Source organism: Paroedura picta, chromosome 6 (genome assembly GCF_049243985.1).
Source record: "Paroedura picta isolate Pp20150507F chromosome 6, Ppicta_v3.0, whole genome shotgun sequence".
In the NCBI taxonomy this organism is placed as follows: Eukaryota; Metazoa; Chordata; class Lepidosauria; order Squamata; family Gekkonidae; genus Paroedura; species Paroedura picta.
The window spans coordinates 55,277,711-55,305,190 of record NC_135374.1 but is presented as its reverse complement, the minus strand read 5'-3'; the positions used below and the strand labels follow the sequence as shown (position 1 = coordinate 55,305,190).

Genomic DNA, 27,480 nt, shown 5'->3' with positions numbered 1-27,480 from the left:
GGGATCAAACTCCCAACCTCATGGGCAGATAGCTTCAATCAGCATTTCTGTTGCCTTACCACTCTGCGCCACAAGAGGCTCTTCCAGTAGCCCTTACCTGTTCATTTAATCCACTCCGCAGGAGCAGTTAAAGATGGGGGTTTAATCTCTCTGGAAACTCCTGCAGGATCAATTATTGGTTAAAGCTTATTTTTTTTCCCCCTCTGGTAGGGAAAAATAGACATCTTCTAGTCAAAATGGAAAAGGTCCCACTCAGAACAATGGCAATTGAAGTGGCCAAAGATATGGCAACTGAAACTGCATATTATACCAAATATAGCCAACCACATAGAAAGGCATTAAATATTGAGCTATCATCCATGACCTCAGGATTTCTTTCTTGATCAGTCACTGCGAGCTCAGAGCTCACCAAAAGGCTGGGGAGACAGGCCAGTTACCATAAGCTCAGATCCCATTATTAGTGGTATAATTCATGTCCAATGTTGTGACGAATCACTGCTTGCCCTCAACTCCTTAAAAACAGGTTTTATCTGAAAGCTCGGGTCTATAAAAAGGTACAATCCTTCACACTGACCTTAGAATAACTTTTGCCCTCCATCGTTCTGCTCACTGAATTGACCAATGCCAATTTTGATTTCTTTTCAAGTGGTAGGCTTGCTGTGACCTCAGATACAGCAACATTATAACCATGCCTCAATTCCTTGTGTGGAGGGAGATAAAGCACCAATATTGGAATGTAGATGTAGAAACAAATAAATTCAAACACTTATAAAAATTAAAATCCAAGTCTGTGAATCAAAAAAGGAAACTCCTATCCAGCTCTTAAGTATGCCACAAAAGAGATGCACAGCAGTAACCCTATTTAAATTGTTAGCCACACCAACTCAGTTCTTCATCCAGGAAGGGATGGCAGTGGCTTTTCACAATGTATTTATAACCGGATGTTATTTTTAAATGGAATTTTCACAGTGTCTACCCATTCTGGATTATTCAAGTCAAATACAAGATATTTCATGGTCTTTATCCATTTAGAAAACCATATATTGTAGAAATAAGACTACATTTTTCATCTTTTTCCTGTATTGCACATTGCATCTACTGTCCATATTAAAATTGCTAACATTTTAATAAATATGGATATTCAAAATATCAAGTCCAGACTTTATGCTATGTAAAATTTTTATTTTCTTACTTTACTGTATTGACAATTTTATGCACAAATATTTTAGAGTAAAAATAGAAAATAATTGTTTCATGTAAAATTACCAAAAATTAAACATAAAAGAAATACATAATTAGCAGAGTATGTGTCCGTAAAGAGTAAAAACGTATGCAAAACCCCTCCATTTTACAAAAATTTGGGAATATATTGTCTATATTTTTATTCTGACAGTCACACAATGCCACCAAATATACAACAATTCAGTCCTCTTACTGAAGATTTCAAATTAGTCACAGATTGTCCCCACAAGAAACTTGACAAATATGTACTGTTTTGAAAACACATTAGTACACTATAAATGAGAAAATATTTTAAGAAGTGCAGCAAACTTATAAAGGAATGAAAATCTAAAGTTTGGAAAACAATCCAATGTATACAAAAGAAAGGCCATATACCATGTTTCCTAATATGGCTTATTCTAGTATGTGCATAGCTGAGAGCATATCTAGTATAGCATTTATACAGATACTTGTGATCAGTCTAACCTGCCTCAATATTAACAGGCTGCCTCTTTCACAAGAAAAAAAATCAATGTTTGGAACATTTCAAACACATTTTGAAAAGTTAAACCAGCAATGTGAATTATGTTTCTTTTCAGTGAACCTACTCATCTTTCATAGTGTTGCATAAACAATTCTGGAGCTCATATTCTCTGGTACAGAGTGACTACTTTGCTTTATGCCAATATCTGTGCTATGTATTGAGAGGTACAATTCTTGCTCTATAATTAAAGCAGGCTTATCTCTCATCATAAATATCCTTCAAACAAAATTCTCATAGTTTTAGGAATAACACTGAGAACTGGAAGTCTGCATTCTATTTAATACAGAAAGTTTCACCTACTGGACTTAACTGTATTAATAAACATAGGATTGTCACCCAAAATATAAATCTAATCTCATCTATATGATATTTAACATTTCTAAATGTTCTGAAGATAAACAAGTATAGCCAGAGCTTTGGAAATCAGTAGAGACCCTAATGTTACTGTAATTGTTCCCTGACATACCCTAAGCCATGTTTTGTGTTTAGTGCTTTACTGTATCATTCTGGTAGACTTAAGAACATTCACTTTAGAGCATCCATTAGGATGAAGTGTTTTAACATCTGCATTTTTACTGGTTGTTAGGTGAAGCCACAACTCAACCCAATAGGTTTATTCTTTTATGATAATTCAGTGAACACTGTGCATTTATACTATAATATTTATATCACACAAGTGAAAGGTAAGATATTAAAAATCCAGTGTGTGCTTTCTAGGCTTCATGTGGAATTTAAGACCCTAATAAAGAAAAAAAAAGCACTATTATTGGCATTTCTGGATTTGCTAGGCATCAGGTATAAATCTGCATCTATTTACCAAAGTAGGTATCATTTACTCTGAACACACGCTATTTTATTTTCAAGCCCCCCCCAAAAAAAAACAACAGCTTGAAAACAATGTAATTAAAAGAAAAGAACTGCACTTTTCTATATTTTAATACAGAAGTCTGTATAACCTTGGGAAGTCAAACTTCATTTATTAATTTAGCTGCAGTTTACATTTTGTTTCTCAACAGAAAGGGGTCTCTGTGATTAACTTGAGTCTTCAGTTCAAAGTCTACTATACTGCAAGTATAAACAGCATCATCAGCTAATATATTCTGCAGGATAGGTTAAAACAAAAACCAAACCTATTCTTTGGATGAGAGACACTATTTCAAGTTTTCAATCTCCCAACAGGAAAAAAGTGGAAAACATTTTTTTTGTGCCAGACATTATGCTTAGCAATGTCTCTCAAGATAGGTAAGCACTTTCCCTCATATGTGCATGTTATCTACATGCTATATCAAAATACTCATAATTGGGTTTTGTCCTTGTTGGACTTAATGTTGGATCTCTTTCTCAGCAGTAATCTTCAGCTCTGCCTTTGTTTCCCCTTCTTTTGCTAATGAACAGAGAAACTGCCTTAGCATCATAGTACATTTTATTTTATTTGTTATTTTTACAACATGGCATGCTTAGGCAATGACTAGCATGGTTAACAAAAGCCTGCCCTACATATAGAAATACTACAGGCCATCTGGAAAAAAAGAAATGCAGAAAATAAAACTCAGCATATTAACTAGTTTATGTGGTAGAGATGCTTCACTTTCTTAAAATTCTTGGAAATTATTAGCAGGGTGTGACATGACACAAACCAATTTAGGGTTTTCTTACCAATCCCAGACTATTTGACTTAAAAAGATCTGTCTTCGTGTTGAGGAAACAGAAGTGCCCTGAATGTACATGAAAGCAAAAAGGATCCAAATTCGTAGGAGTCTCAGTTCTTCATAGAAAAACCATGCATCATATTGAATTGCCAAGGAATAGAAGTTGCTCTCATTTAAAGACCAGAAACTGCTCAGTATTCAAGAAAGGCCTCATGCTCCCAAGCTTTCCAGGTCTGGTGCTTAGTTATCTTTTTCGGTTTGCAGTGATGCCGTGGCCAGTGCGACTGCTGTAACTGGCTGTGCAATGCCATGCAGCTGCATCTTTGCCAGTTTCTTTTGTTCACATTCTGTTACCAACCGATTTAACTCTGCTGCGCTATATCCAATTAGAGTCTTCAAGTCACAAACAAACTTGTACACAAATCTTTTGCCTTGCACTTTGCAGATCATGTCCCCATCATAGTAATACCTTCATTAAGAGAATGAGAGAAAGAAGTAAGTCCTTAAAATGCAACTGCAGATTATCAACACAGAGTCATACAGTCCCAATACTCCATGTTAACAGGGACACATTAATATAGCCCTTCCTCTGATAAACCTGCTAGCTCACATTGGAGCTCACATCCCATATATGAGATGCACTGTAGTGCTTTCACTTCTGCTCAGCAGTTGGGGTTACTTGTGGTGTCAGCATATTTGAATGTATCTGCTAAATAAGCTTTTCTCCATGGTTCAGATCAGACAAATTATTTATTACTATACCCCACCCTTCTCCCTTGTTGGGACCCTAGATGCTGACATAATTGTCATTTCCCCCATTTTGCTCCTATGACAATCCTGTGAGGGAGGTTAACCAAAGAGTGTGTGATTTGCCCAAGGTCACCCAGCAAGCTTTCATGGTAGAACGGGGATTCAAACTTGGATCATCCAGCTCCTAGTTTTATATTCTGGCCACTACACCACACTGATGCCTTTACAATGTTATCTTTACAAATGTGAAGATATAGATTTCAGGTAGCCCATAGAACTGTATGGAGAAAATGCATCTTTTACCTCATCTAACAGAATCTTCAAGTCATCAAAAAGTTTGGACTGTGAATGCCATAACAAACTCTCTCTGCCTATGAGATTCAAAAACTGGAGATACTGTGAGGGCTCCTCCTCCTTAGAGGAATGGAAAGTATTCTGAAACAGATTACGCTTCCCCTCACTCCAGTGACGGGGCTATGCAAATAATCTTTGCAGTGTTTTTAGATCAGGCTAGGAGGTAAGAACCAATTCACATTTGCAAGCTTTGAGTTAAGGCAAATTTCTATGGATTTGCAAAATAAATGTGAATTTCTGAAGACATGAAGTTCCCACCCAGAACTCCTCATTCCCTGCGGGAGGGGAGGGAAACCTTCCGTTGCACTGATGAGAAAAAATCCTTATGGTAAATAAAATGTTTCATTCTCCATCAGTGGAAGAAGGTATCCTAAAATGGGATGCTGAAAAGCAGTGACATCCTGGCTAGGTAGTATATAAAGTGTAAGAAGAATTACTGGGAGACCACCTGAACGTCAAATAATGTTTGAACCTTTTGGACCTCCTTAGCAACCCAATCCTTCCATTTTGTAACTTGAATTAACGGTCAGGATCCAAACACATGCTAATTCTGTGTGCCCAAGGGATCTGTGTGCCCAAGTACCTACTCCATAAAGGAAAGCTTAAAAGAGCCAATATAACAAAGTGGTCCAGCATGGACATGTCTTATATTTTTAACTTACCGCAAAGCACGACTGAGTTTCTCATAGTTCATGGTGGGCTTATTTTTACGCTGTCCCCATTTCTGTGCCACCAGCTCTGGTTGATTTAATTTGAATTCTCCTTCATCTCCAACCCATGAAATACAGTCTCGAGCATCCTTGTCTGTCAGAAGCTCAAGCAAAAATTGCCATAACTGGATCTGACCATTATTTCCTATTGAGAAGAATATAGTGATTGTCAAAGACTGGAGTATTAATTATGATGAACTTGTAACCTGATTTTTAAAAATAATATACCTGTTCTGTTCCCAGGTGAACTTCTGTCTTCTCCTGAAATCCTTGGTGCTCTCTGGACTTTAGCTGCCTTTGCACTGCTGTTTATGACTTTAATAGTGGTTGGGGTAGAAGGCTGTACAGATGCTGGAATAATCTGCACAGCTGCAGCGGAGACATAAAACAAACAAAATTATGAATGAGCAGTAGAAGTGCACTTAGGCAAACAAAGTTACTTCAGAGTATAAAACATAAAAACAGTTTTCAATGCCATATTAACCATTAAATGCTTGTAACAGTGTTATCAGGGAAACATTATAAAGTTCTTTACCTACTGGGGTTCTGTGCCCACTGATATATTTGGAATATCAGTGTACTGTAATAGATCATAATCATCTCTATGTATTCCCAATTAGAAACAAAAATTTGATAGCATTGCAAGTTTTTCAATTGGGCTGAAACCAGTTTATGGAAACATTAATATAAAATCCCTAACAATTTACAAGACCTGGAGCTATACAGGAGACGTGGCTTGTCAACTAGAGCCTTTCATCATTTTGTAATTTCACTGCAAATGTTTGTGTGCTCTAAACTGGAAGAATAAGTCTAAGTGTAGAACAGTACCTACCGGCTAGATATCAAGAGCTCATTAAGTGCCCTCCCCCTAGAATAGGAGAAACACCTGCATGTAAATCCAATCCAGTGTTCTAATGGAATCAAATGCACTTTATGGCTTTAACTGTTTTAATTATTAATGTTTTGGATGTGATGTTTGTAATGTTGTTGTAAACTGTCCTGAGCGAGCATCTGGGAGGGGTGATCATGTAAATCCAAACATACAGACATATATAGATAAATCACAGTCAGAGTAGTTCAGCAGTGGAATTGGCTGCCTAAAGAGGTGGTGAGCTCCCCCTCACTGGCAGTATTTGTGAGATTCTATCAATTACTCCCAATAAGCAGACTTCATTTTAGGAAAATCTCTCTATTGAAGGAATAACGATATTGTCATCACGGGGTGGTTGCTAAGACTGAAAATCCTAACTAAACTGTCCCTTATCTACCCCTCGTCCACATCCCCTCCCAGTGCCAAACAATTTGGGTGCAAAGACTCTCTGTTGATAAAGCAGACCATTTTGCCTGGCATCTACCAGTGCCCGAGGTCCCTGGGAGAGTCTACAAAAGATACATGCATAGACAACTGGCATAGGTTCACTAATGACAGGAACCAGGCTTCATGGCAAAAGCATAAATCATGGTTTTGGTAGTCTTTAAGTAGTGGCTGGACAGATACTCTCAGGGATGCTTTAGGCTGATCCTGCATTATGCAGTAGATTGGATTAGATGGCCTGTTTGTCACTTTCAAACTCTATGATTCTATACACCAAAGTAACCTCAATTCTGGAACTACTACTATACAAATAAGCTTTCCGAATTCTAGAAATCCTACTTAGCCCTACTCTACCATTGTAGGGTTAGATCCAGACTAAATTTTTCACTAATATAAGGGGTAAGGTGACTTCCACCAATTCCCTCTTGTTGATACAGACCCAATTTGCCTCTCATTCTGTTCCTGAGGCCCTCCTGACTAGGGTTGTGCGATTCGGCCGCCGAAGCGGCCGTTCCGTCCGGGCGCAGCTAGCGCCGCGCCGCGGGTGGGGGGAGGGCGGTGCCGGCAGCGGCGTGACAGCAGGCGCAACCACGCAGGCGCGGAACTCCGCGCCTGTGTGGTTGCGCCCGCTGTCACGCCGCTGCCGGCACCGCCCCCCCCCGCGGCGCGGCGCTGGCTGCGCCCGGACGGAACGGCCGCTTCGGCGGCCGAATCGCACAACCCTACTCCTGACCTCTAGTAACATCATTTTGGGGAGCTCAGTGATTTGCAGCAGGGAGGAAGGGGGAAATGTTCTGTTTCAATCTACAATTTTTAGCAAATAATACCAGCTCCCTTTCAAATCTCTCTCAAGAGCCATAACAAAAACCACAGCTTCCACTTTTTAAAGGTAAGAGTCCAATACTCATGTTTAACCTGCTGTGACTGACAATACTTTAGAAACAAGCCTCAAAGGGCTGACACATCAGAGAACCAGGAAGTGAAGAGTTAAACCTTCACATAGATAGAGAGCATGAGTGGAATGCTGTTACAAGCACTCAGTTTAGTCAACAGCAGTTGAGAGAGAGAGATCCTATGAGAGTGGTGTGTTGAGGAAATTTTAATTCTTACAGAGATCTGTGTTGAGATAAGATTGTTCTATACATTAGATGTTAAATCTCTACCCTGATAAGTTCTTAATTTAAAAACACAGTTTTGAGATACTGCTTTAGACACCTCAGGAATTAAGATGGAAACTGGTGTTTCAGAGAAGTGGAGACTGGGTACTGACGCAGGGTACTAACCTTTAGAAAACCAGAGGAGTTTATGGAAACTCAAAGAATATTGTAGTGTTTGGAAAAACATAGCTACAGAAGCCTCTCACTATTAAGAACTAAGGTTCTATAAGTCTCAATAGCCTGTATTAATGAGCTAAAAGCTGCACAACTACAGATTTTTACCTCAAAACTTTCAACTCCTCATTCTACCTGATGTTTCCCTGTGTTAAATAAAACCTTTTGTTTGACTTTAACAATGTCTGAAATTCAATTCTGAACGGGTTTTGGTAAAGAGGATTCCTTCACCTTCCCTTGATGTTCCAAGGTTGAGTTAAAAGCCAAATTATCTTTAAGTGACCAAGTTATCTTTCAGTGACACAACACTCAACAAATATTCCATGTTACTTGGGTGGCTCAGTCAGTGAGGGAACAGAATTTTATTCTGGAGGAAAAAATTGCCTCAGTGTGGGGAAGTATGGAGGGGGGGCTACATACCTGCCTTTCCTGCAAAGAATTCAAATGGCTTTTTTTATCCTAGTTAATCATTACAATCCTGAGCACAGATAGAAGCTTGCAAGGATGTGAGTGCCCATGAGATCTGGTGCTCAGAGCAACAGAGACTTAAAAGGATGACTATGCACCTTATAAGCAAAAATACAACTTCACAAATCTAGTGTTATGAATCTATAGAATATATAGATAGATACATCCTAATTTTCCTCCATGCCTTCAGAATACTGATACAAGTGAAGTCACTTGTAGTGGGGTTTTTCTTGTTATATGCATATCTCTATACTTCAGATTCATTACACAGAAAGTCAGATTGTGAATGAGGACTTTTTACTGGCAACTCACAGAAGATTGAGAGAATGAGGAAGTCCCTGTTCTAGTTCCTGTATGGAGGCAGGGTAGACCTTCACTATCAGGACACTTCGAGCAATACATTCAGGTCAATTTTTTCATGTCCCTCTTTCCACACCATCATATTTAGTTCAGTGGCTCCTAACCTCTTGGCTGGAGACCCCAGGGAGGTTGTGTGGATTTATTGCAAGAGGTCTGTTAATCCGTATACACACTAAACATTGTTATTTTGATAATTTTGCCATTTATGTATGTTCTCAATCAACAAATACTAACAATACAACTACTATCATGCAAAAAAAGGATGTTATAAAGCGGTTCTCATATTCAAAGGCTGTTTTTGTAGTGTTTCTATTTTATTTAAAAAACATGCAAGCTTAGTTTCCAAGTGCTAGTATATGTATTTTTGAGAGCAAGTTTTATGACTTGTTGTTATAGAAAAGTACTTACGTTGGTCAATAGTTACTGTGGCAATTTCTCCAGAGTGTTCTTGGCTTGCCAAAACATCTGCAATATACAAGAAAAAAACACCTGTACTAAACCTGCAGAGATTTCTTTATTTGAAAACGAACAAAAAAGACAGTTAAGGAAAAGTTCAATGAACAATATTAAAATCAAAAGTTTATATACAAAATTATATACAATTATAAATATAAATATGCATATGGGGAAAAGGGTGGGATAGAGATCTGTGATATTCATATGGGTATTCAGTTTAGACATTTCCTCTATCACAATAATATCTGTTTTTGACTATTGTCTTAGAAATACGTATTTCTAATTGAGGATTGCATAGGAAAGCACTGAAATGCCATTAACACAGTTTCTTAGTCATTCAAATTTTGCTCTGAAACAGCAGCATATTTAACATGAACTAAAGTTGATTATACTTCATCTCAGGATGTGCATTTGGATCTTCTCAAGCCAAAAATATACCTGAAAAATACCTTACTGATATTTTCTGGGTATATTTCAGCATTCCCAAAGTATCTTGGAAGTTTCGAGAAAATAATGGAAATAAGAATTCCAGTACAGTTTTAATAGTGCAGTGCTATCCAAAATAAATGAGCCTCTTGTGGCGCAGAGTGGTAAGGCAGCGACATGCTGTCTGAAGCTGTCTGCCCATGAGGTTGGGAGTTCGATCCCAGCAGCCGGCTCAAGGTTGACTCAGCCTTCCATCCTTCCGAGGTCGGTAAAATGAGTACCCAGCTTGCTGGGGGGTAAACGGTAATGACTGGGGAAGGTACTGGCAAACCACCCCGTATTGAGTCTGCCATGAAAACGCTAGAGGGCGTCACCCCAAGGGTCAGACATGACCTGGTGCTTGCACAGGGGATACCTTTACCTATCCAAAATAATTATTCCAGCTGTGATTTCATTGGTTTCAGACTAGAGTAACTCTGAATAGGATGCTACTGTAATAATACCACTTTAGGCAAAGTTACTCCTTACAATGGGACACTGAATCGTCACGCTTCGGGAGCCATACACCCGCCGTGCGAGCCGACCCCAGGTTAGTGCGGCCTCGGCGAAGAGGAGGCCCCCAAAGGGACCGCCCGGGTCCATGGCCCTCCTCTGCCCATTTTTAAAAATGGGCTTCTCATCTAATTGACTATATTGTATGTTACTTGGTATCTTGGAAAGTTAACTTATTTAAAATTTAAAAAGTAGTTACAAGGAAACTTACATTTTCGAAGAAGCTCCAGGTGGCTCCAAAGGATTTCTCCCCGAGGGACCCTCTGGAAGAAGTCTTCTTGACTGAGACTGCACAGCTCTCTCCCAGGAATGCTCAGCGTATTGAGGTCTATATCTGTCATGCTAAATTCCTTCATCACCCATACTATCCAGTGCAGGACCTGGTCAGTTGACCACTGTACTGGATCTAAGGGAAAAAGAGAAACATTATTTTTTTCAGAATTGGCATAGGCTCTGCTATGCTCATTATACATTCATGAAAGCAACCTTCAAAATAAAAAGAACCATAATAAAACCCCCAACATATCTATGCAGTTGAAGCAATTATAAATTACAAATATTAATTCTGGAATATGTGTTTGGGGGGGGAGTTATCATTAAAATAATCCGTAGAAAAGAATTAAACTCTTCTCCCCTCCGGGTTCAAATAGAATCTGCAGCACTTTCTAGCTGCATTTCAGGCTTAACTTATCCTATATTATTAAAATGGAAGCACATTTAAACTTTTCAACAAAAGATTAATTCTAGATTTTTACACAGCCATATTCCCAGAAAATAGTTATTGCTTACAACTATCTGAAAAATATAGCCAAGGCTGCTTTTATGCAGTCGTCTTCTGCTTTCAAAAGGAAGGACCACTTCCTTAATCAACACATGACATTCCCATATACTGAGAACCCTTTATTCTGATTGGCAAACTCTCTCCAAAATCCAGGAAGAGGTCTGAGATTCATTTAAAGAGAAGCAACTGCAATTAACCCAAGAGCTTTTCCATGCAAAACACATGCCCTACTGCCAGCCATTTCAACGTAACAGGGAATAGGTGGACCTGCCCCAGCGTTAGGTTGAAATTGCTACTGGCCAATTAATCTTTCCCAGGTGATTCCCACCTTCTCCCATAATGAGTCATGGCCAAGAGATAAGCGGTACTGAACTCGTTGGACTGTCTAGATTTGGGGTGAGTGAATTTGTCATGTTTGTTGGGCCCACTCAAGGGGAACACCATCTTGAACCTCCTCATGGGGTTGCTCCAGAAGCCTCAGAATTGGGGTTGGAAGGCTTACAAGTACCTTTCCAAAGGTTTCTGTCTAGAAAGAAGCTCACCTCACCAACCTCTGGGCACCTCCCCCCTGGCTTCCTGCTAAAGCCATCTCTATATCCTTCATCTCTGCACTCCCTTCCTGTCCCCATCCTCACTCAAGTCTATAAGTTTCCTCTTTAACTTTCCCTCTTTCCACTTCCCTTAGGTGCTCCAGAGGGCTCCTCCTGGAGGATCGAGCCTGTCCTGGCAGAGATATTACCAGTTGAGTCTTCCTCTACGTTCTTACACCTTTCTCTGTGGTTCTCTCATGGGTGGAGGCTGCAGTCTTGTCCCTCCTGGCTTGCCCTATCCTGAGCCTTCTACTTGGCCTGGATTGGGGAGGCTAGGTCTTCCCTCCTTCTGTCCTATCTCCCTTCCGTGGTCCCCTGGAGCTACCCTATGTCCCAGGCTATGCTCGGCTGGGGCAGTGGGTTGGAAGGAGGCTACTGTGGGGGAAGTAAGCAAGCCGGTGCTAGGACCCATCTCCTCTCTGGCAGCCCACGTTGTGTTGGCTTTAAATGGGCTTAGGATGTCTTTGGCCAGAGTAGATGAAGAGATGGTTTGGGCATGCTTGGTGGCATCAGTGTGTTCGGCAGCAACATTGGCAGCACTTTCAGCAGTGAATGGCTTCTGGCCACAGTGGGAAGAAGGTGGCCTGCCAAAAACCTTGGACCAGGGTTTTACATCCCAGGAGGCCCTGGCAGGGGTGGCTCCTGTGTCCCTCAGGATCCTAAATCTGGAGTTCTCAGTCAGAAGAGTACTTTGGTTGCATTATATCTTCATGACACATTAGCATATTTAAAAATGTTAAATGTTAACATTTCAGTGAACTTGACAAAAGTCATTTTAGGAAAAAAAACTTTCAGAAAACATTAACCAATTCATTTTGGATCTTCCCAGAAAATTAATGTTTATCTGAAAGGCTGATTTTCTACTGCAAATCATAAATTAAGTGATTTGAAAAAACAACAAAAAGTTACATCCAAATACTCTAGAAACCTTTCAAGAGTAAACCACAGTGCAGGTAGTTTAAACAATAACATTACCTTTTTTCTGTGATTCCTCTGACACTCATATGTAACTTAAAATGTGAAACAAATATACACAGTTGAAACAGAATGCATATTCTTTCTAAATTTCAAAATATCCCAAGCTATACATCTCTAAGCAAAACTTTTTGCCAATTTAGAAATAAACATGCACTCAAACACATGTTGTTTATCAGTGTAGATAATCACCATAAGGAATTCCTAAGCGTTCCTGTTCTTTCCGGTAGCCTTCTAATGCTGCAGCCCATCGAGTTACTTGTTCAGATGTTTCATCGGATATGGTGGTAATGTGCTTTGTTCCATCCAGCGTTATCACTTGAGTTTCTTCAACAAGGTGTGCTTCAGTTTCAGTATGATGAGCATCTGGGTCAATAACTACCTCAACAGTTTCTACTGGCTTTACAATTTCAAGGATGTTTAACTTGGGTTCTATTCCTGAATGCAGAAAGGGAAGGTGGTAAAGTTTTATCCAATAGCTGTTCTTATACCATTCTTCTAAAAAGTTACTAATGAAGTCCTGAGACATCAGCATCTCTCTTAACCTCTATTAACGATTATATAATTTGCTTCTTAAGACAGTAAATTTTGTATTTAGAGGTAATGAAGTCCCATTTTACACACTTGATCTTGCTGGGACTAGTTTCGAGTCAATACATGAAATTCACCATATCACAGAAATTCACCATATTACCTTGCCTAGATATTACTTGGACACTAAGTTGCACCGTTCCATCTGTCTTGACACCTTGATCAAAGAGACTGCGATCTGGATCCAGCTTGGAGAGAAAAAAGGAAATAATTTAAAGAATACTGATCACTATGAGGACCAAAATAAATCAAAAACCCTTATTAAGCATTTGTTACATATTGCATAAACAGATCTCCCAGCATCAAGAGATAACACAAGTAAATAATCAAGTTTAAAAACCAAGGAAAAAGGGAGTTCCTGGAGCCTCATGACAGCCAGGGGATACTTAGCTACTTGATTAGTGATATGATAGAAAATATTAAACTAAGTGCTTGTCAGAATAGCCTTTGAACAAATGTAAAAGAGGGCTAATTAAAGAGTGCCTTAGCTCAGAATTACCATAACAATAAAGCAAAACATGAGATAGAAATAATCGCTATGGGTAAAGAAAAAATGCTATAGGAAGATAGTGTTTCATACAATTAATGAGCTAAACAAACAAGGATATGATTTTTATTGAGATATTGGCATTCCAATGTTCAGTCAAAATAATCTCACAAAGCATTTCACAGTTCTACAGACGACAATGGAGTGGGATTTTGTAAACTTTCACCAGTAGCAGAACAGATGTCCTGTCTTTCCTTCAAGAAGTCCTTTTTTTTTACCCCAGAAAAGTTAATTCAATGAGTAATGGGATCCTTGAGGATAAAAAGATGCCAAGTGCAGAAGGACTGCAGTGATATGAGAGGATAAACAGCCTCTTTTTCTGCTTCCCACAAGGAGACGGCCAATTCTTTCATCAGTGGAGCGGTGCTTGTGGGAAGAAAAGGCAGTGTCTCCCCCTTCCTCATGACAGCCCCTCTGGAAGAAAGACAGGGATTTTGCCTCTTCTTCCTCATCTGCCTCAGCCTTATAACCTTCATTATTTGCCACTGCACATCACACTACCACTGGAATCAACTTGCCAGTGAGTCTGAAGGGATTGCTGGGACAAGAGAATGTAGAAAAAAAAAACAAGCATTCTCCATCGCTTTCCACTGAAAAACTGCTGTATCCAATGCACTGAATATAAGAGTTCTACATATTCTCAGCTAAGCTATACCAAGTACTACTGCAATACGATACGATGACATTTATTGTGTTTAGCCAAAGGCCATTACAAAACATAATTAAAAACAATATGGTACAAATATGGATAAAACAATATTTCTCCAATATTAAATGGATGCCTTGCTGCTTTCTGCTTTAAATTCTGGGAAGCTTTGTGTTTCTTTACCCCCACAAACCCCTGCAATGTATACTCATGAAGTTTGTGATGGCTTATGATTTCATGCAGAGAAGCTAAACTCTATATGAAATTACAAAACAAGTATTTCCCACTATAGAGCCAAAATACATAGATCCAAAACACTGTATAAATTGTTCTTGAAATTTCAGTGAAGTGCAATGTCTCTAACAACAAAAGTTAATTAAAGCTTCACCATGTATGGACTTTATGGAGTTTTCCCACACCCTCCCGCATTAACCACCCAAGCTAAACAAGCTAGAATATGACAAAAATGGTAAAGTGAATGCTTGAAAAGCCTGTTTAATTAAATAAACATACTCTGTCAAATTCTTGGTGCTCCCATGTATGTGCCCTTTAGTGTGTGCTGAGCTTAGCCAACATTTTTTAGAAACCAAGGATTGGTTGATAATTTTTAAATTTTGGCTTCAAATACTTATTAGAGTGGAGTTGCTTAGCTTACTCTTTTACTTAAAGATTGACCCACAATGTAGCTCATGGTTTCTCACTATTGAATCTAAAATTGTAGATCTTGGATTTTCAACGTATTTTTTTCCTTATGTTTAATGAATATGAAATCTTCAATACTCTGAAACAAAGGTTAGTGGCGGCTGAACGGTCCAAAATATTTCCAGCACAACCCTGTGTATGTTCTCCCACTGCCCTGGGGAGCTGATCAAATCAAGGGAAAATGGTGAATTATTCTTATAATCTTATTAATCCATCCCTCCGTAGAGTTTTCATGCTGGCAAGAATGAGTTGTCTTACCTCGAACATCCTACAAGGAAGATACCAGCATGTCCCAAGGAGGGAAAGATTGTGTTCATGTTCTGCGAACTGCCCTGATTCAACTTCACATATTATTTTAGATTGTGAACTTCATGTGAATCTTCGCAGAGAACTTCTCAATCCTCTTCTTCGTCCCAGGGGTTTAGTAAATGATGAAGCTACACTCCAGTTCCTGCTCAATAATCTCTCTGCAGGGATCACATTGTGTGTAGCTGAATTTTTAATGGTTGTTTATCGATCCAGATATAAGATGTTTTAATCAGCCGATTTTACTCTGATTTAGTTTATAATATTAGCCTATTTTACCCTGTTATATTTTTACCCTGCTTGGCTGTATTTACCTCTTAATTTTTTATGCCAATAAGGGTTTTATCATCATCATCAATAAAAATTCTGTGCTTGCACTGATGTCAGTTTTACTAGCGTTGTGCATCTCCAGGAATCCTTACAGGTCTCCATGGTAAAAAAATTATCTTTTTTAGTTAAAGGTAAAGGTATCCGCTGTGCAAGCACCGAGTCATGTCTGACCGTTGGAGTGATGCCCTCTAGCGTTTTCTTGGCAGACTCAATACAGGGTGGTTTGCCATTCCCTTCCCCAGTCATTACCGTTTTACTCAGGGTACTCAACTTCGGAAGGATGGAAGGCTGAGTCAACCTTGAGCCAGCTGCTGGGATCGAACTCCCAGCCTCATGGTCAGAGTTTCAGACAGCATGTTGGCTGCCTTACCACCCTGTGCCACAAGAGGCTTACCTGAGTACAATACCAGCAGTCAGACTATTTCTGACAAAGAGAAGCCACCCTAGAGTGGGCTTTCTCAACCATGGTTTCATGGAACCCTCAGGTTTCTTGACTGCCCTGCAAGGGTTTCCCAAATGGGTGGTAGTTAACAATTCTTAAATATTTTTAGATCTGTTAAATATTTATCAAGTGATATGATCATATATGGTCATGTAAACCCACCCACCCACTCCCAAATAGCCAATGATGGCTCTGGGGGGGGATGGGTAGGGGACCCTGGTGGGTATCTAGAAGAAGAAGAAGAAGAAGAAGAAGAAGAAGAAGAAGAGTTGGTTCTTATATGCCGCTTTTCCCTACCCGAAGGAGGCTCAAAGCGGCTTACAGTCGCCTTCCCATTCCTCTCCCCACAACAGACACCCTGTGGGGTGGGTGAGGCTGAGAGAGCCCTGATATCACTGCCTGGTCAGAACAGTTTTATCAGTGCCGTGGCGAGCCCAAGGTCACCCAGCTGGCTGCATGTGAGGGAGTGCAGAATCGAACCCGGCATGCCAGATTAGAAGTCCGCACTCCTAACCACTACACCAAACTGGCTCTCTACACAGCTATGCTTGCCAACTGTATTCTGCACCACTACTGAGGCTTCTCAAAGGCTGAAGAATGTTAATGTTCCATGTAAGTTATATAATGTTCAGTGTAAATCGCCCAGAGCTGCAGAGAAATGGGCGGTATAGAAATCTAAATAAATAAAATAAATAAATAAAACAAATATTTTAGGGGTTTCTCAATGGTAAAGAAGTTGAGAATGGCTGTCCTAGTGCCAAACACAGAACATATTATTACAATATTACTTTTCTTCCTTGTATCTTTGAGGCTGGATCTCAAAGTATTAGTACAACATTATTAACTTTGGTGGAGTAGGAAAGTGCAATTTTGTCAGTCCCTCTTGTGAAGTCTCATGTCACCCCAAGGGTCAGACATGACCCAGTGCTTGCACAGGGGATACCTTTACCTTTACCTTACTCTTTCTGCAGGTCTTGTGACCACCAGGAACAGATTTTTAGCTTTGTGGACTGCAGAAGGACAAGGAGAGGAAATCCTATACCATTTAACCAAATTATTGTATTCCACTTTTTAATAAGTTAAGCCCACCAGAAATGTGAGGGCTCAACATACATCCTACAACGAAGCACCCACTTCTTCCAACTTAGAAAACATCAGGGAAAGCCCATGTGGTGGAGTGGTTAGTGTGTCAGATACAAATCTGAGTGGTCCAGATTCAAATCACCACTCTGTCATGGAAGCCTACTGGGTGACCCTGAGCCAGTGACGCACTTTCAGCCTAGCCTACTCTAATGGAAAAATCAAAGGAAGAGTACAACCTGAACTTTAAATAATTTTTGTTTTACCTGTATATCCTGGAGGAATATTTCATGTGCTTCCAAGGAACACTGAAGTCTTGGTTCCAGCAGTTTCTTCAGATTTCCAACTGGTTCATTGATATCAATGGCCTGACTCACAAATTCTGCAGTGGTGTAAGTCTGCTCAACAATGCTGAAAGAGTTAGAAACAGTCTTGTATTGGATTTTTTTGAAAACTACTAATAAAATTCCTTAGTGTTAACATTTCTGTAGTAATGGTTAGTGTCCCTATGGCAGACTGCAAGTTCATTTGAACAATTTTAAAACAAAACTGCAGCTAAAAACATATCCAAGACCAGCTTTGAAGTGCAAATGCCTAACCTTCTGTCCCATCTGTGCCTTAGTTTCCTCTGCCTTTGCTGTGGTTATGAGTCAGAACTAATGCAGTTTTCAGGGAGAGAGACAGAAAGATCTCAGCATAAATAGTTTCTTGAAAATACAGAGAGAAAAAATAAATGTACAATGTACAGGAAACCATGTATTTGAGGAGTAAGTCAGAAGAAGCTTCATTTTGTATCATTAAGTTGCAGTCAGTTATAATGTGGAGCTTCATATAAAAGCATTCCATACAATATGGCAAGTAAAGCCTTTGGATTATCTTTCCTGAACTTGAAATGAAACTTTGCAATGTAAAAGGCAACTGACATCAGAGGCAACATAGCACCTGGCTCTTTGGCTTGCATTAACATTAAATACCTAGAATGAAAAGTTAAAACATGCATTCAGTAATGGGGATTAATATTGCATGGGGAATGGTGAGGAGAGTGATATTTCCTTATGTTGGAAAAAATGCATATACGTCACCCATCTGAACACTGCTTACCTTTCTTCAGTACACTCCTGTTTCTCAGTTCCATCTATTTCAATTTCTATCAGTTCTTCTGCTTCTCTCTTAGTCATGACTGTAATATTTCAAGAGGCAGGCTGCAGAGGTAAAACAGAATTATAAATTAACAACTAGAAACATTATTTATTTCAAAAATCTATATCTTGCCTGTCTGCCAAATTAGGGACCTCAAGGCAGAAAATAATTAAAAAGAATCAACATCTAAAAACTATACACATGCACATTTATATCATCATCGTACAACATAAAATCGTGACCATACTGCCGACGATGTGCCGGACCTCTGATTGGCCCTCAGGGATTGGCAAACCTCAGGATTATCTCATCTAAGTAATTTCATGTAAATATTGAAAAGCAAATGGGATGAGATGTAAACTCATGGGATCCCACAGGTCAGAAGCCAAGGGGCTGAGCAGCAGTCCCTATTTTGAGACATGATCCAGAAGAGTACCATGATCAACAATATCAGCAGGCCTAAGAAGTCCAGGAGAATCAACAGTCACATTCCTTCTGTACTAATACACAGAACTTTCTAAGGAATAACAATCCCTGATCTCAAGAGACTCCAATAGGTCAAAACTCCAATAGGTCAATAGGTTAAAATGCTTACTCAGCAATATTCAGTCAAGACAGAGTTCATTTTTATTGTTGGACTCTGCATGACATTTAAATTTTTTAATATAGGATTTGTCTGTTGTGAAAAACACAGTAATGTTATTGTACAACTGTGTGAGCAAGAATCTCTCCACCTTTGTAGTTCTTAATCTACTTTCAAGGCATATGAAAACAAGCCAGAAATACAATGAGATAATTAAAATAATTTCCCATATTTTGCTTTCACATTAATATTTTATACATAGACACAGTCACTCAGCTTGTGTATTATGCCATATGAGCCACAACATATATGAGTGTTTTTAGTACCCTGCATTCACAATTTTAAAATTTTATTTTTCATTCTGATTTTGAGTAAGGCATTAGCTACCAAGTAGTTCACAGGAATAAAATCAATAAACATGTTCACAGAGGAGAGATTCTCCAGTTGGTGGTTTCTACCCATATATCATGCTTTCTCAACCAGGGTTTTGTGAAACCCTGGAGTTTCTTGATGGCTTTGGAAGGGTTTCCTGAATGGGAGGGTGTTAATTAATTTTAATATATTTTAATGTGTTCATTATATGGTCATGTTGACCTGTTCCCCCCTCCCAAAATGGCCAATGATGGGCCTAGAGGGGGTGGGAAGGAGAGGGGCCATGAGTGGATGTGCACACAGCTATGTTTCCCAACCGTATTCTGCATGATCACATCACTTATGGGGTTTCTTTAAGCCTGAAGAATATTTCAGGGGTTTCTCAACAGTAAAAAAAGTTGAAAGGCTGCCATAGATTGTAGCTGGAAGATGGAGGGCCCTCTAGTGGATCAAGATCCAGGTGTGCCAAGTTAATAAAAATAGTACTACCACCACTAGTATACTGTTAATAAAGAGCTGTTGTACAGACAGAAGACAATAGGGCAAAAAACATTCTGCTAACAGCTTGGCAGTTCATAAACAGGTACTAAACATTCAATAAGTCTAAAAATACAACATCTATCTTGCCCAAGGCAAGGCTCCAGATATCTAACAAAGAACAGCTGTGGAAGGATCACACTGTCATAGCTGTTGTGCACAATTTAAGGCTTATTTTATAAAGTAACTGGAGAATCATAATCTTACAAGCACACAACAACCTATTGAAGCAGCAGTGGTTTATAACCCTGAAATGGCTCTTCTGGTTTTTGACAGCACGGCTCAACGTAATTTTTATGAGAAACGAGAGAGTCCTTTAGAGTGACCAAGCTACAGGTGTCCCCGCAGGCTCAGGGGCTGTGCGGCACTTTGAATCCGGAGACAGTGAGAAGGTGTGGCATAGGTGGAGCGGCTTTGACTACTCCATCGACAGGGCATTCCTATATATTGCCGGCCAACCACCCATGTGCGTAAGAAGGACTTGCGTTTTGTCCACCCGAGGTGAGGAGGGAGGCGGCTGCCCAACATGGTCGGCTTTCAGCCGGGCTTCCCTCGAGGAAGGCCTGTCCACGCAGAGCGCGGAGGAACTCCTTGCCACGCCAGACGCGGAAAACGACTGCGAAAGGCCGCGTTGGTGAGGCGGCCCAGAGGGCGCCGGGGGAGCCATTCCGCCTCAGTCCAGGCCTTCCTCCCCCTCCCGCCCGCGGCGGCGCCTCCTTGTTGTTTGAACTCGGAACGGAAATGAGACTCGCGCCGCGCGGGGCAGAAACGGAAACAAAACACAAGAAGCAAAGAGGCCACGAGACCCCCCTCCGCCCCGGATACAGCGCGAGGCGCTTCCCCCTGCCCCCCCGCCCGCGCTCTTCCCTTCGCGCCGCGCGCCCCGGGCTCACCCGCCTCAGCCTCCGTCACGAAAAACACGCCGCGAGGCCCCGGCCCCAGCAGGACAGCAGTGGCCGCCTTCCCTTTCTCTCCCTCTCCCGCCGGCCTCGCCACGCGGGAAAGCCCTTTCCCGGGGGCCCGGAGCCCTCCTTGCGAATATCAGGGGAGGGAAGCCCGGGACGCACTCAGGCGCGGGTAGCTTGGCCTACGCGCGGGGCCCTGGCGGGGAAAAAGCGTACACACAATCCCCCCCGCGCAGACACAAAAACTACAAGTCCCGCCATCCTTTGCGAAAAGACGCAGCTGACGCCGCACAAACTGGCCACTAGGAAACCCAACTTTTGCGAAACTCAAGCCTTTGAACGACGCTGCTATTTTAACCCGGAAGCAAATCCCTCCCTTTCCGGTAAGGAGATTGATTAAATTGCTGGTGCAGGACTTTGAGTTGGGTTTATTTTCCTTTGATTGATGAAAAATTGAAGTTCCGAGTGAGTGCGGCTCACGCATCTTTCCAAGTGCGTTAAATCCCTTGATGGACGTGCAAGGGGGGAGGGGGATTAGTGTATGCAAATTCCCAGCATCCACTGCGCGTCTTAGAGGTGGGGTCATGCTGGTGCTAGGACGCATGTAGGTGACCGACCCGCTGCTTGTTGGAGCCAGAAGACCGTGCTGCGGTGAGAGTATGTGGAGGTCGGCCGTGTCTCTGTCTCAACGAGGATGCCAATCCTGGACCCCTGTTCCTCACCCCCGCCCCCTGGCAATGCCTTTGGGTTATCTTATTCTTATTTTTATCTAATTCTATAACCTCTTATGGGATGATCTAAAGTTTTCCTCTTTTTGCTGGCCTTCAATTACCTTTGAAGAAACTCTGAGGGAATGAGCAGATCCCCAGTGAGCTTTATATTTGGGGCGTTTCCCAGCCCAGTAATGTAAACATTGTTATACCCAGGGTTCTTACATGCACAGATGTATCTGTGCAAACTGACCCTAAAGGATAGTTGGTGAATTATGTAGTGCCCATAAGTGCCATCCAATAATGTGTTTGTGTAGATTATTATACAAGTTAGGACAAACAGGTGCTGTGTTATACTTTAAAAATGGTTTTAAAATTGTATTGTATTTGAATTCAGATTTTAGTACCATTATTTCTGCTATTAACATGTTTAGTTTCAGAATGTAAGATACTGATGTATAGTGGGTCTTATTAAAAGGAGTGGGAACTCAGTGTGATAGGCTTAGCTTGATATTAGGCTTAAGTTATAGGCTTACCTATGCGTATTGTGGTTTTGCGCAATTGCAACTGAAGGCTGATTTTTTAAATGTACTTCAAGTTTTTGAGGCAATTGTTGGTACTTTTTCTTTCTAGGTGAATCACCTGCAATTCATCATGATTCTCCAACAGCTCTTCAGATTTTCTTACATTTTCCGTTCTGCTGTTTCCATCCACCTACGTAGAAATATTGGTTTTTCTGCTGTTGTGTTCAATAAGACAAAAGAACTTGATCCTGTGCAGAAACTCTTTTTGGACAAGATTAGAGAATACAATACAAAAAGCCAGTAAGTAATAAATGAAAAATTTTAAGAAACTAGTGCTTTGAAATCATGCTACCAGTTTGATGGCTATTTAAACTAACTGTGAGGCTTTAAAAATGTATATTGCTTCATAGCCCCAAGAGGTTCTCAAAACAATTTACAGAATATCATAATTAAAATACATTAAAATGAGCATCAGGAACGGAAACAATACAGGGCTTCAGGCCCAATCAGATGTGGATTTCCTGCCCCTGATCTTTTCCCGGTTAATAGTCTTTATTTTGGTCACTGCTTACCTGGCACAGTGACATGTATGACAGAAAGGTAAATGGAGCTGAGTAATTGATGGAGGCACTTTTTCCTCTGCTGAGAGTTGTCAGGCAGTCGTTCCTATGAAGGTTGTGTAAACCCTTATAGAACTTTGGTTCCAGTAATATGGAATTCACAAAGTGACATGCAGTGGTATTGTTTGTTGATCAACCTTGCTGGTATATAGTAACGTTAGAGTAAATTTAGCCAAATGTTTAAATTGCAACCTTTAAAGCAGCTAGCTGACTGTAAATTGGGATTTAAAAATACAGTTTAGCAATTTGTCTTATACTTTCTTTGACCCATTATGCACGGGGAGAATAACGCACATTCGGGGTGGAATGGAGGCGACTAAAATCACTGATAACGCACGGTGCCAGCTGCAACCGGCCGCAGCTTTTGGTGCATGCCGCCGAAAAAGCTGCGTTAGTGAAACGCAGAAGAAAGTGCAGCTTCCGGGTGACCGGGGCGCAACCAGAAGTGGCGCCGGGATCGCCGCGTGCATAATCGGTTACTCTGGGTTTTGCCGCCATCGCGCCCCGTCCCATGCATAACCAGTGTGCTTCGTGTCTTCCCCCTCCGCGTTTTCCATGTGACCCGAAATCGCTGTTTCGGCGGCCGTGCATAATGGGCCCTTGTGAGTTCCTGCATTGTGCAGGGGGCTGGACTAGATGACCCTGGAGGACCATCCAACTCTGATTTTATGTTTCTATGATGATGATTCTAAGTATTGAATAGTTTTATTTCTAATATAGGTGATTAACAAGATATTGAAATTTGCTTTCTGTAAAGAGTACCTTTAGGCTCCCATAACGTAGTGAGGAGAAAGCCATGTGGGACAAATTATTTTAAATGCATAAGAAAAAAAAATACTGGTATTTCTGTTTCATTTATGCCTCACTTTATCTTCCCATTGGGAACTCTGAACAGCTTACAATGTTCTCCTTACCCCAATGATCATTGGTCCAAAACCTGCTTAGGATCCCTGGTCCAAAGGAGGTGAAACTGGCCTCAGACAAGGCCTGTGCCTTTTTGGCCTTGACCCCAGCCTGGTGGGATGCCCTTCCAAGAGAGATCAGGGTTATCTTTTAAGAAGGCCCATGCTGCCTTCATAAATCTATAATAAAAATACCTTTATTTTTATAACCCACCCTTCCTAATATTCAGGGTAGATATCAATATAAGAAAGGGTGGTTTATAAAAATAAACGTTTTTTAATTATATAGAAAATATATGAAGGTAGCAATGCCATGCTTCTAACAACCATAATCTAGGCTTCCTTATAAAGATAACACTTACCTATGTACATAAAATAATGACTGTACACCCTGACAAAAAGCTGAAAGTTCCAAAACCTCCTATTGGCTTAATCTCCCCCCCCCCCCCCTCGGGCCAGTTGCTGCTCTTTCTCAGGATTCTGTGCTGTCACCACCACCCTTCCCTTCAGGCCTGCTGTGAAGGGAGCCTTTAACAGCCCCTGACTGAGGTGATGGAAGTGTTTCCGAGAGCAACACAGGGAAGATTGTATGCATGTGTGCTTTCCTTTTGGGGGAGGAGAAGCTTTCCCTTTCTGCCTAACAGTTGGTTGACAGGGAGGCCACAGGAAAGTCCCTTCTCACTTAAAATACTGCTGTGGTCGGCCTCACTGCTGGAAGAAAAACGCATGCATGTCTCTTCTCCATTACTCTCTGATCATTTGAGGCCTACTGTGCAAGGTTGTTGTGCTGGTAAAACCGGATGCTGTTGCAGTTCTTTTATCCTGATTCATCTGCACAACAGCCCTGTGCAGTAGGCCTCAAGTTTTTCATCTCCACAACCTTTGTGGGAGCCCTCAAATGTTTCTTTTGCATAACAGCCCTGTCCACCTTCCCAAAGCAGCAATTTCTGCCTGGAGAGCTGATCTTTATAGTCTGGAGGTGAACTGTAATCCCAGGAGATCTCTAGGTTCAACCCGGAGATGGATTACTCATGGGCTGGAAATATCCCTTGAGGTTTGGAGGTGGGGCCTCAAATGGTACAATGTTTCAGAGTCCATCCTCCAAAACAGCAATTTTTGCCTGCAGAGGTGATCTTTATCATCTAGAGATAATAGAGACAATGGTAGAGGTGTGGAGTCCCTTACCAGCAACAGTTTATATTTTTTGACACAGACAGACCAACTGGATAGTAGAGGCGAAGATAGAGGCTTGCAGGCTGAGGTTGGGGTGGAGTGGTGCAGGTGTGTCCCACTTGGGCTGTGGGCTTTGGCCAGCCCTTAACAGTAACAGTCTGTTTTTTGTTTGTTTGTTTTTTGCACAGACAGCAGGCCTGCAAGTCTGGAAAGTGCAGAAAGATCTAAATAAGGAATACTTAAACCCTGTAACTGTAAATGGTAACTGTAACTGTAAATGGTGAACAAGCAACTGGCTGGAGAGACATAGGGAATGAAGTGACTTTGCTCAAGCTTGGCCTGATAAATAAAAATCAGTATTGGCCATGAATGTCCGATAAAGGCATAAGTGGCTCAGAATTTCAAGTGGAGTTAGTGTGGGAGTACAAAGGGTTTACAGTAAAGTAGGCAGTGAGACTGTGGGAAATTGGCTTTCCAGTTTGATTAGGCAATGATGATTTGACTTTGCAGACAGCAACAGGAACTGCAGTTGCCAGCAGTAGGCCTCAGGTATCAGAAGGGCAGACATCACCAGCCAAGCAATAGACTGCTAGCTAAATCCAGTGAAAGCAAGGTTTGGATGTGGGATTCAGAAGGGTACCATGCCTCAGAGCCTCCCCTCCAAAACAGCCATTTCTGCCTGGGAATCTGATCTTTATTGTCTGGAAATGATTGCAGGAGATATCCAGGCCCCACTTAGAGGCTGGCTACCTTGGATTGGAAATATTAATTGAGGTTTGAAAGTAGGGCCTCAAAAGGGTATAATGCCTCCACAGGCACCTAGCCAGCCACACAGCATCCCTGGCCTACCTCAAGTCAAGAAAACATTGCAGAGGGGAGGAAAGGTTGCCAGATAGGTATAGGTTCATGTTCTGGAATTCCACACTTCTTAGTTGTGCTTGAATCTGACTTGGGTCAGGACTGTTATGTACAAAGAGTCCTCATAGGGTTGCCAGGTTCTAAGTGAGGCACAAAGCCCACACCAAACCATGAGCTAACACCTGTTGCGTTACAAAACACAATGGACTTTACTACTAGTATTATAAAACATCCTATTAGTTTTTATTACATTCTTAGCATGTTTTTCATTCAAGGTTCCCCCTCTAATTTTATTCTTCTAGCAATTTTGTGACATAGTTTATCTTCCTGTTGCAAAAGCAGATTCTTGCCAATGCAACAACCATGTTCCGTCCTGTTGCTTCATCCCTTAGTCATTTTTCAATAATGGCTCTTTTAAAATTGTTCTGGAGAAATATAATCCATCTCTTCTGTCAGCTGTTAAACCCAGCTTTGTAGACTACAAAAAATCAACCATCTGTTTTCAACAAGTGTCATGACTTCTATACAATTAGTGGATTTGTTCTAATCAAAGGGATTGATCATTTAGATTTTATAAACTCTATACAAGTAACCACAATTTGGAAAGAAGTGTAAGTTTTCAAACCATTCTATGACTACTGCTTAAATGCTAATTATTGCATTTGAAGGAAAACTGGTGGCCCTGTTGATGCTGGCCCAGAATATCAGAAAGATCTGAATGAAGGACTTGCTAAACTCCAGCGATTATATGGTGGTGGAGACTTGACCAAATTTCCAGACTTCAAATTTCAGGGTAAGATATTAAATTCTGTATACTGATAATTTACAGTATTGGAGAACCAGTCGGTTTTGCTGTAAGGTCATCTTAAGCCTTACCACTTGCCATCAGAAAATAAAAATGCCCACAGTCTGTAAAACAAGATACCCAAATTCCAAATACATTTCAGTTAACTAACAGTATGTTTACCATCTGAAAGCAAAATATTTTGCAGTAAAGGATGTTTTCAACTACAAGTGGTGGGCAAGCACTAATCACCTCTGCCATATTTATAACGTAGGTTGGTTGTTGTCTAAATTATGTTCACAGAAAAGTTACTTCCCTGCTGCCCTCTCCCACTGTAACCTGAAATGCTGTCCCCCCTCAGGAGTGGGGGACCTCCAGGAGCAGTATGAGAGGTGATTTGAAGGACTTCTACAGCAGTGGAAAAACCTGGTGAACGTTCATTTTCTCCTTGCACATGTAGATCTTTTATATTCTTTGGCATCCAACCCAATCTTATAGACCACTTCCGGTCCGCGGCCTGGGGGTTGACGACCCCTATTCTAAAGAATGCAATTTACTTAGAATCACAGTGTGTACTTTATTTTGTAGCTCTTTACATAATTGAAGAATTTAGTTTTGTATGGTTGGATGTATTGATAGCTGAGAATGTATTGTAGGATTTTCTCAATTTCTTACAGAGCTATCTGGAAATGTGCTTCATGCATTTCCTTATTTTCAGATGCAATAATAACTTGGTGTGCAATAGCAATGTTTGCTGAGTTGCTTCTACAACAGACATTTCAGCAGTTTGTGTCATTGGTACTTTTGATAGTACATTTGCAGATAATTTATTAGTACATTTATGTGGCAAACTATCCATTATTTCTTTAGAGGTATGTCTTTGAAACAAGCTGACACTACTTTTCTCCTGATAGAACCCAAGTTTGAAGAAGATCAGAAGTGATGGAAAGGTCATGTCTACTCAAAGCAGCAATGTCAGGTTGGATGTGTTGCATTGAACTGCAGTTGTAACTTAAATAAAAAGTTTGTTGATCACATGTGTATTTGAATTCAGATGGATGTGCATATGGCAGTTACTGATGTTGTTTAAAATATGTTTGGCAAGATCAAAATATTTTTCATCATTGTTTATCTGAGACATCATTCAATAATCTATATTAAAATTCATCTTTAGGAAGCAGGTATAACAAAGAATCGTATCGATGCGTAGCATTTGGTCTGTGTATCAGATTATTGTGGGCTGCAA

At 40.7% G+C, this 27,480-nt stretch overlaps 2 protein-coding genes across 11 annotated transcripts; one reads left to right on the top strand and one right to left on the bottom strand.

Annotated features, from left to right (window-relative positions):
• Positions 1 to 1,161: 1,161 nt before the first annotated feature.
• GABPA (GA binding protein transcription factor subunit alpha) lies at positions 1,162 to 20,876 on the bottom strand. 5 transcript variants are annotated; one of them, XM_077342454.1, is made up of 10 exons: positions 20,652 to 20,876; positions 18,228 to 18,328; positions 17,393 to 17,537; positions 13,177 to 13,261; positions 12,675 to 12,920; positions 10,348 to 10,542; positions 9,111 to 9,167; positions 5,457 to 5,597; positions 5,181 to 5,373; positions 1,162 to 3,883 (listed from the first exon to the last, which is right to left on the bottom strand). In XM_077342454.1, the coding sequence occupies exons 2-10, from the start codon at positions 18,302 to 18,304 to the stop codon at positions 3,655 to 3,657; spliced, it is 1,368 nt and encodes a 455-aa protein (XP_077198569.1). In that variant the 5' UTR covers positions 18,305 to 18,328; positions 20,652 to 20,876; the 3' UTR covers positions 1,162 to 3,654. The 5 variants fall into 5 exon arrangements, with proteins under 5 accessions (XP_077198569.1, XP_077198574.1, XP_077198570.1 ...); XM_077342459.1 differs by having other exon boundaries at positions 20,656 to 20,794; XM_077342455.1 differs by lacking the exon at positions 20,652 to 20,876 and adding an exon at positions 19,966 to 20,495.
• Positions 20,829 to 27,269, top strand: ATP5PF (ATP synthase peripheral stalk subunit F6). 6 transcript variants are annotated; one of them, XM_077342470.1, is made up of 4 exons: positions 20,829 to 21,046; positions 22,007 to 22,197; positions 26,119 to 26,243; positions 27,149 to 27,269. In XM_077342470.1, exons 2-4 carry the CDS (start codon positions 22,028 to 22,030, stop codon positions 27,175 to 27,177), a joined length of 324 nt encoding a protein of 107 aa, XP_077198585.1. In that variant the 5' UTR covers positions 20,829 to 21,046; positions 22,007 to 22,027; the 3' UTR covers positions 27,178 to 27,269. The 6 variants fall into 6 exon arrangements, with proteins under 6 accessions (XP_077198585.1, XP_077198584.1, XP_077198580.1 ...); XM_077342469.1 differs by having other exon boundaries at positions 21,040 to 21,128; XM_077342465.1 differs by having other exon boundaries at positions 21,040 to 21,155.
• Positions 27,270 to 27,480: the final 211 nt, after the last annotated feature.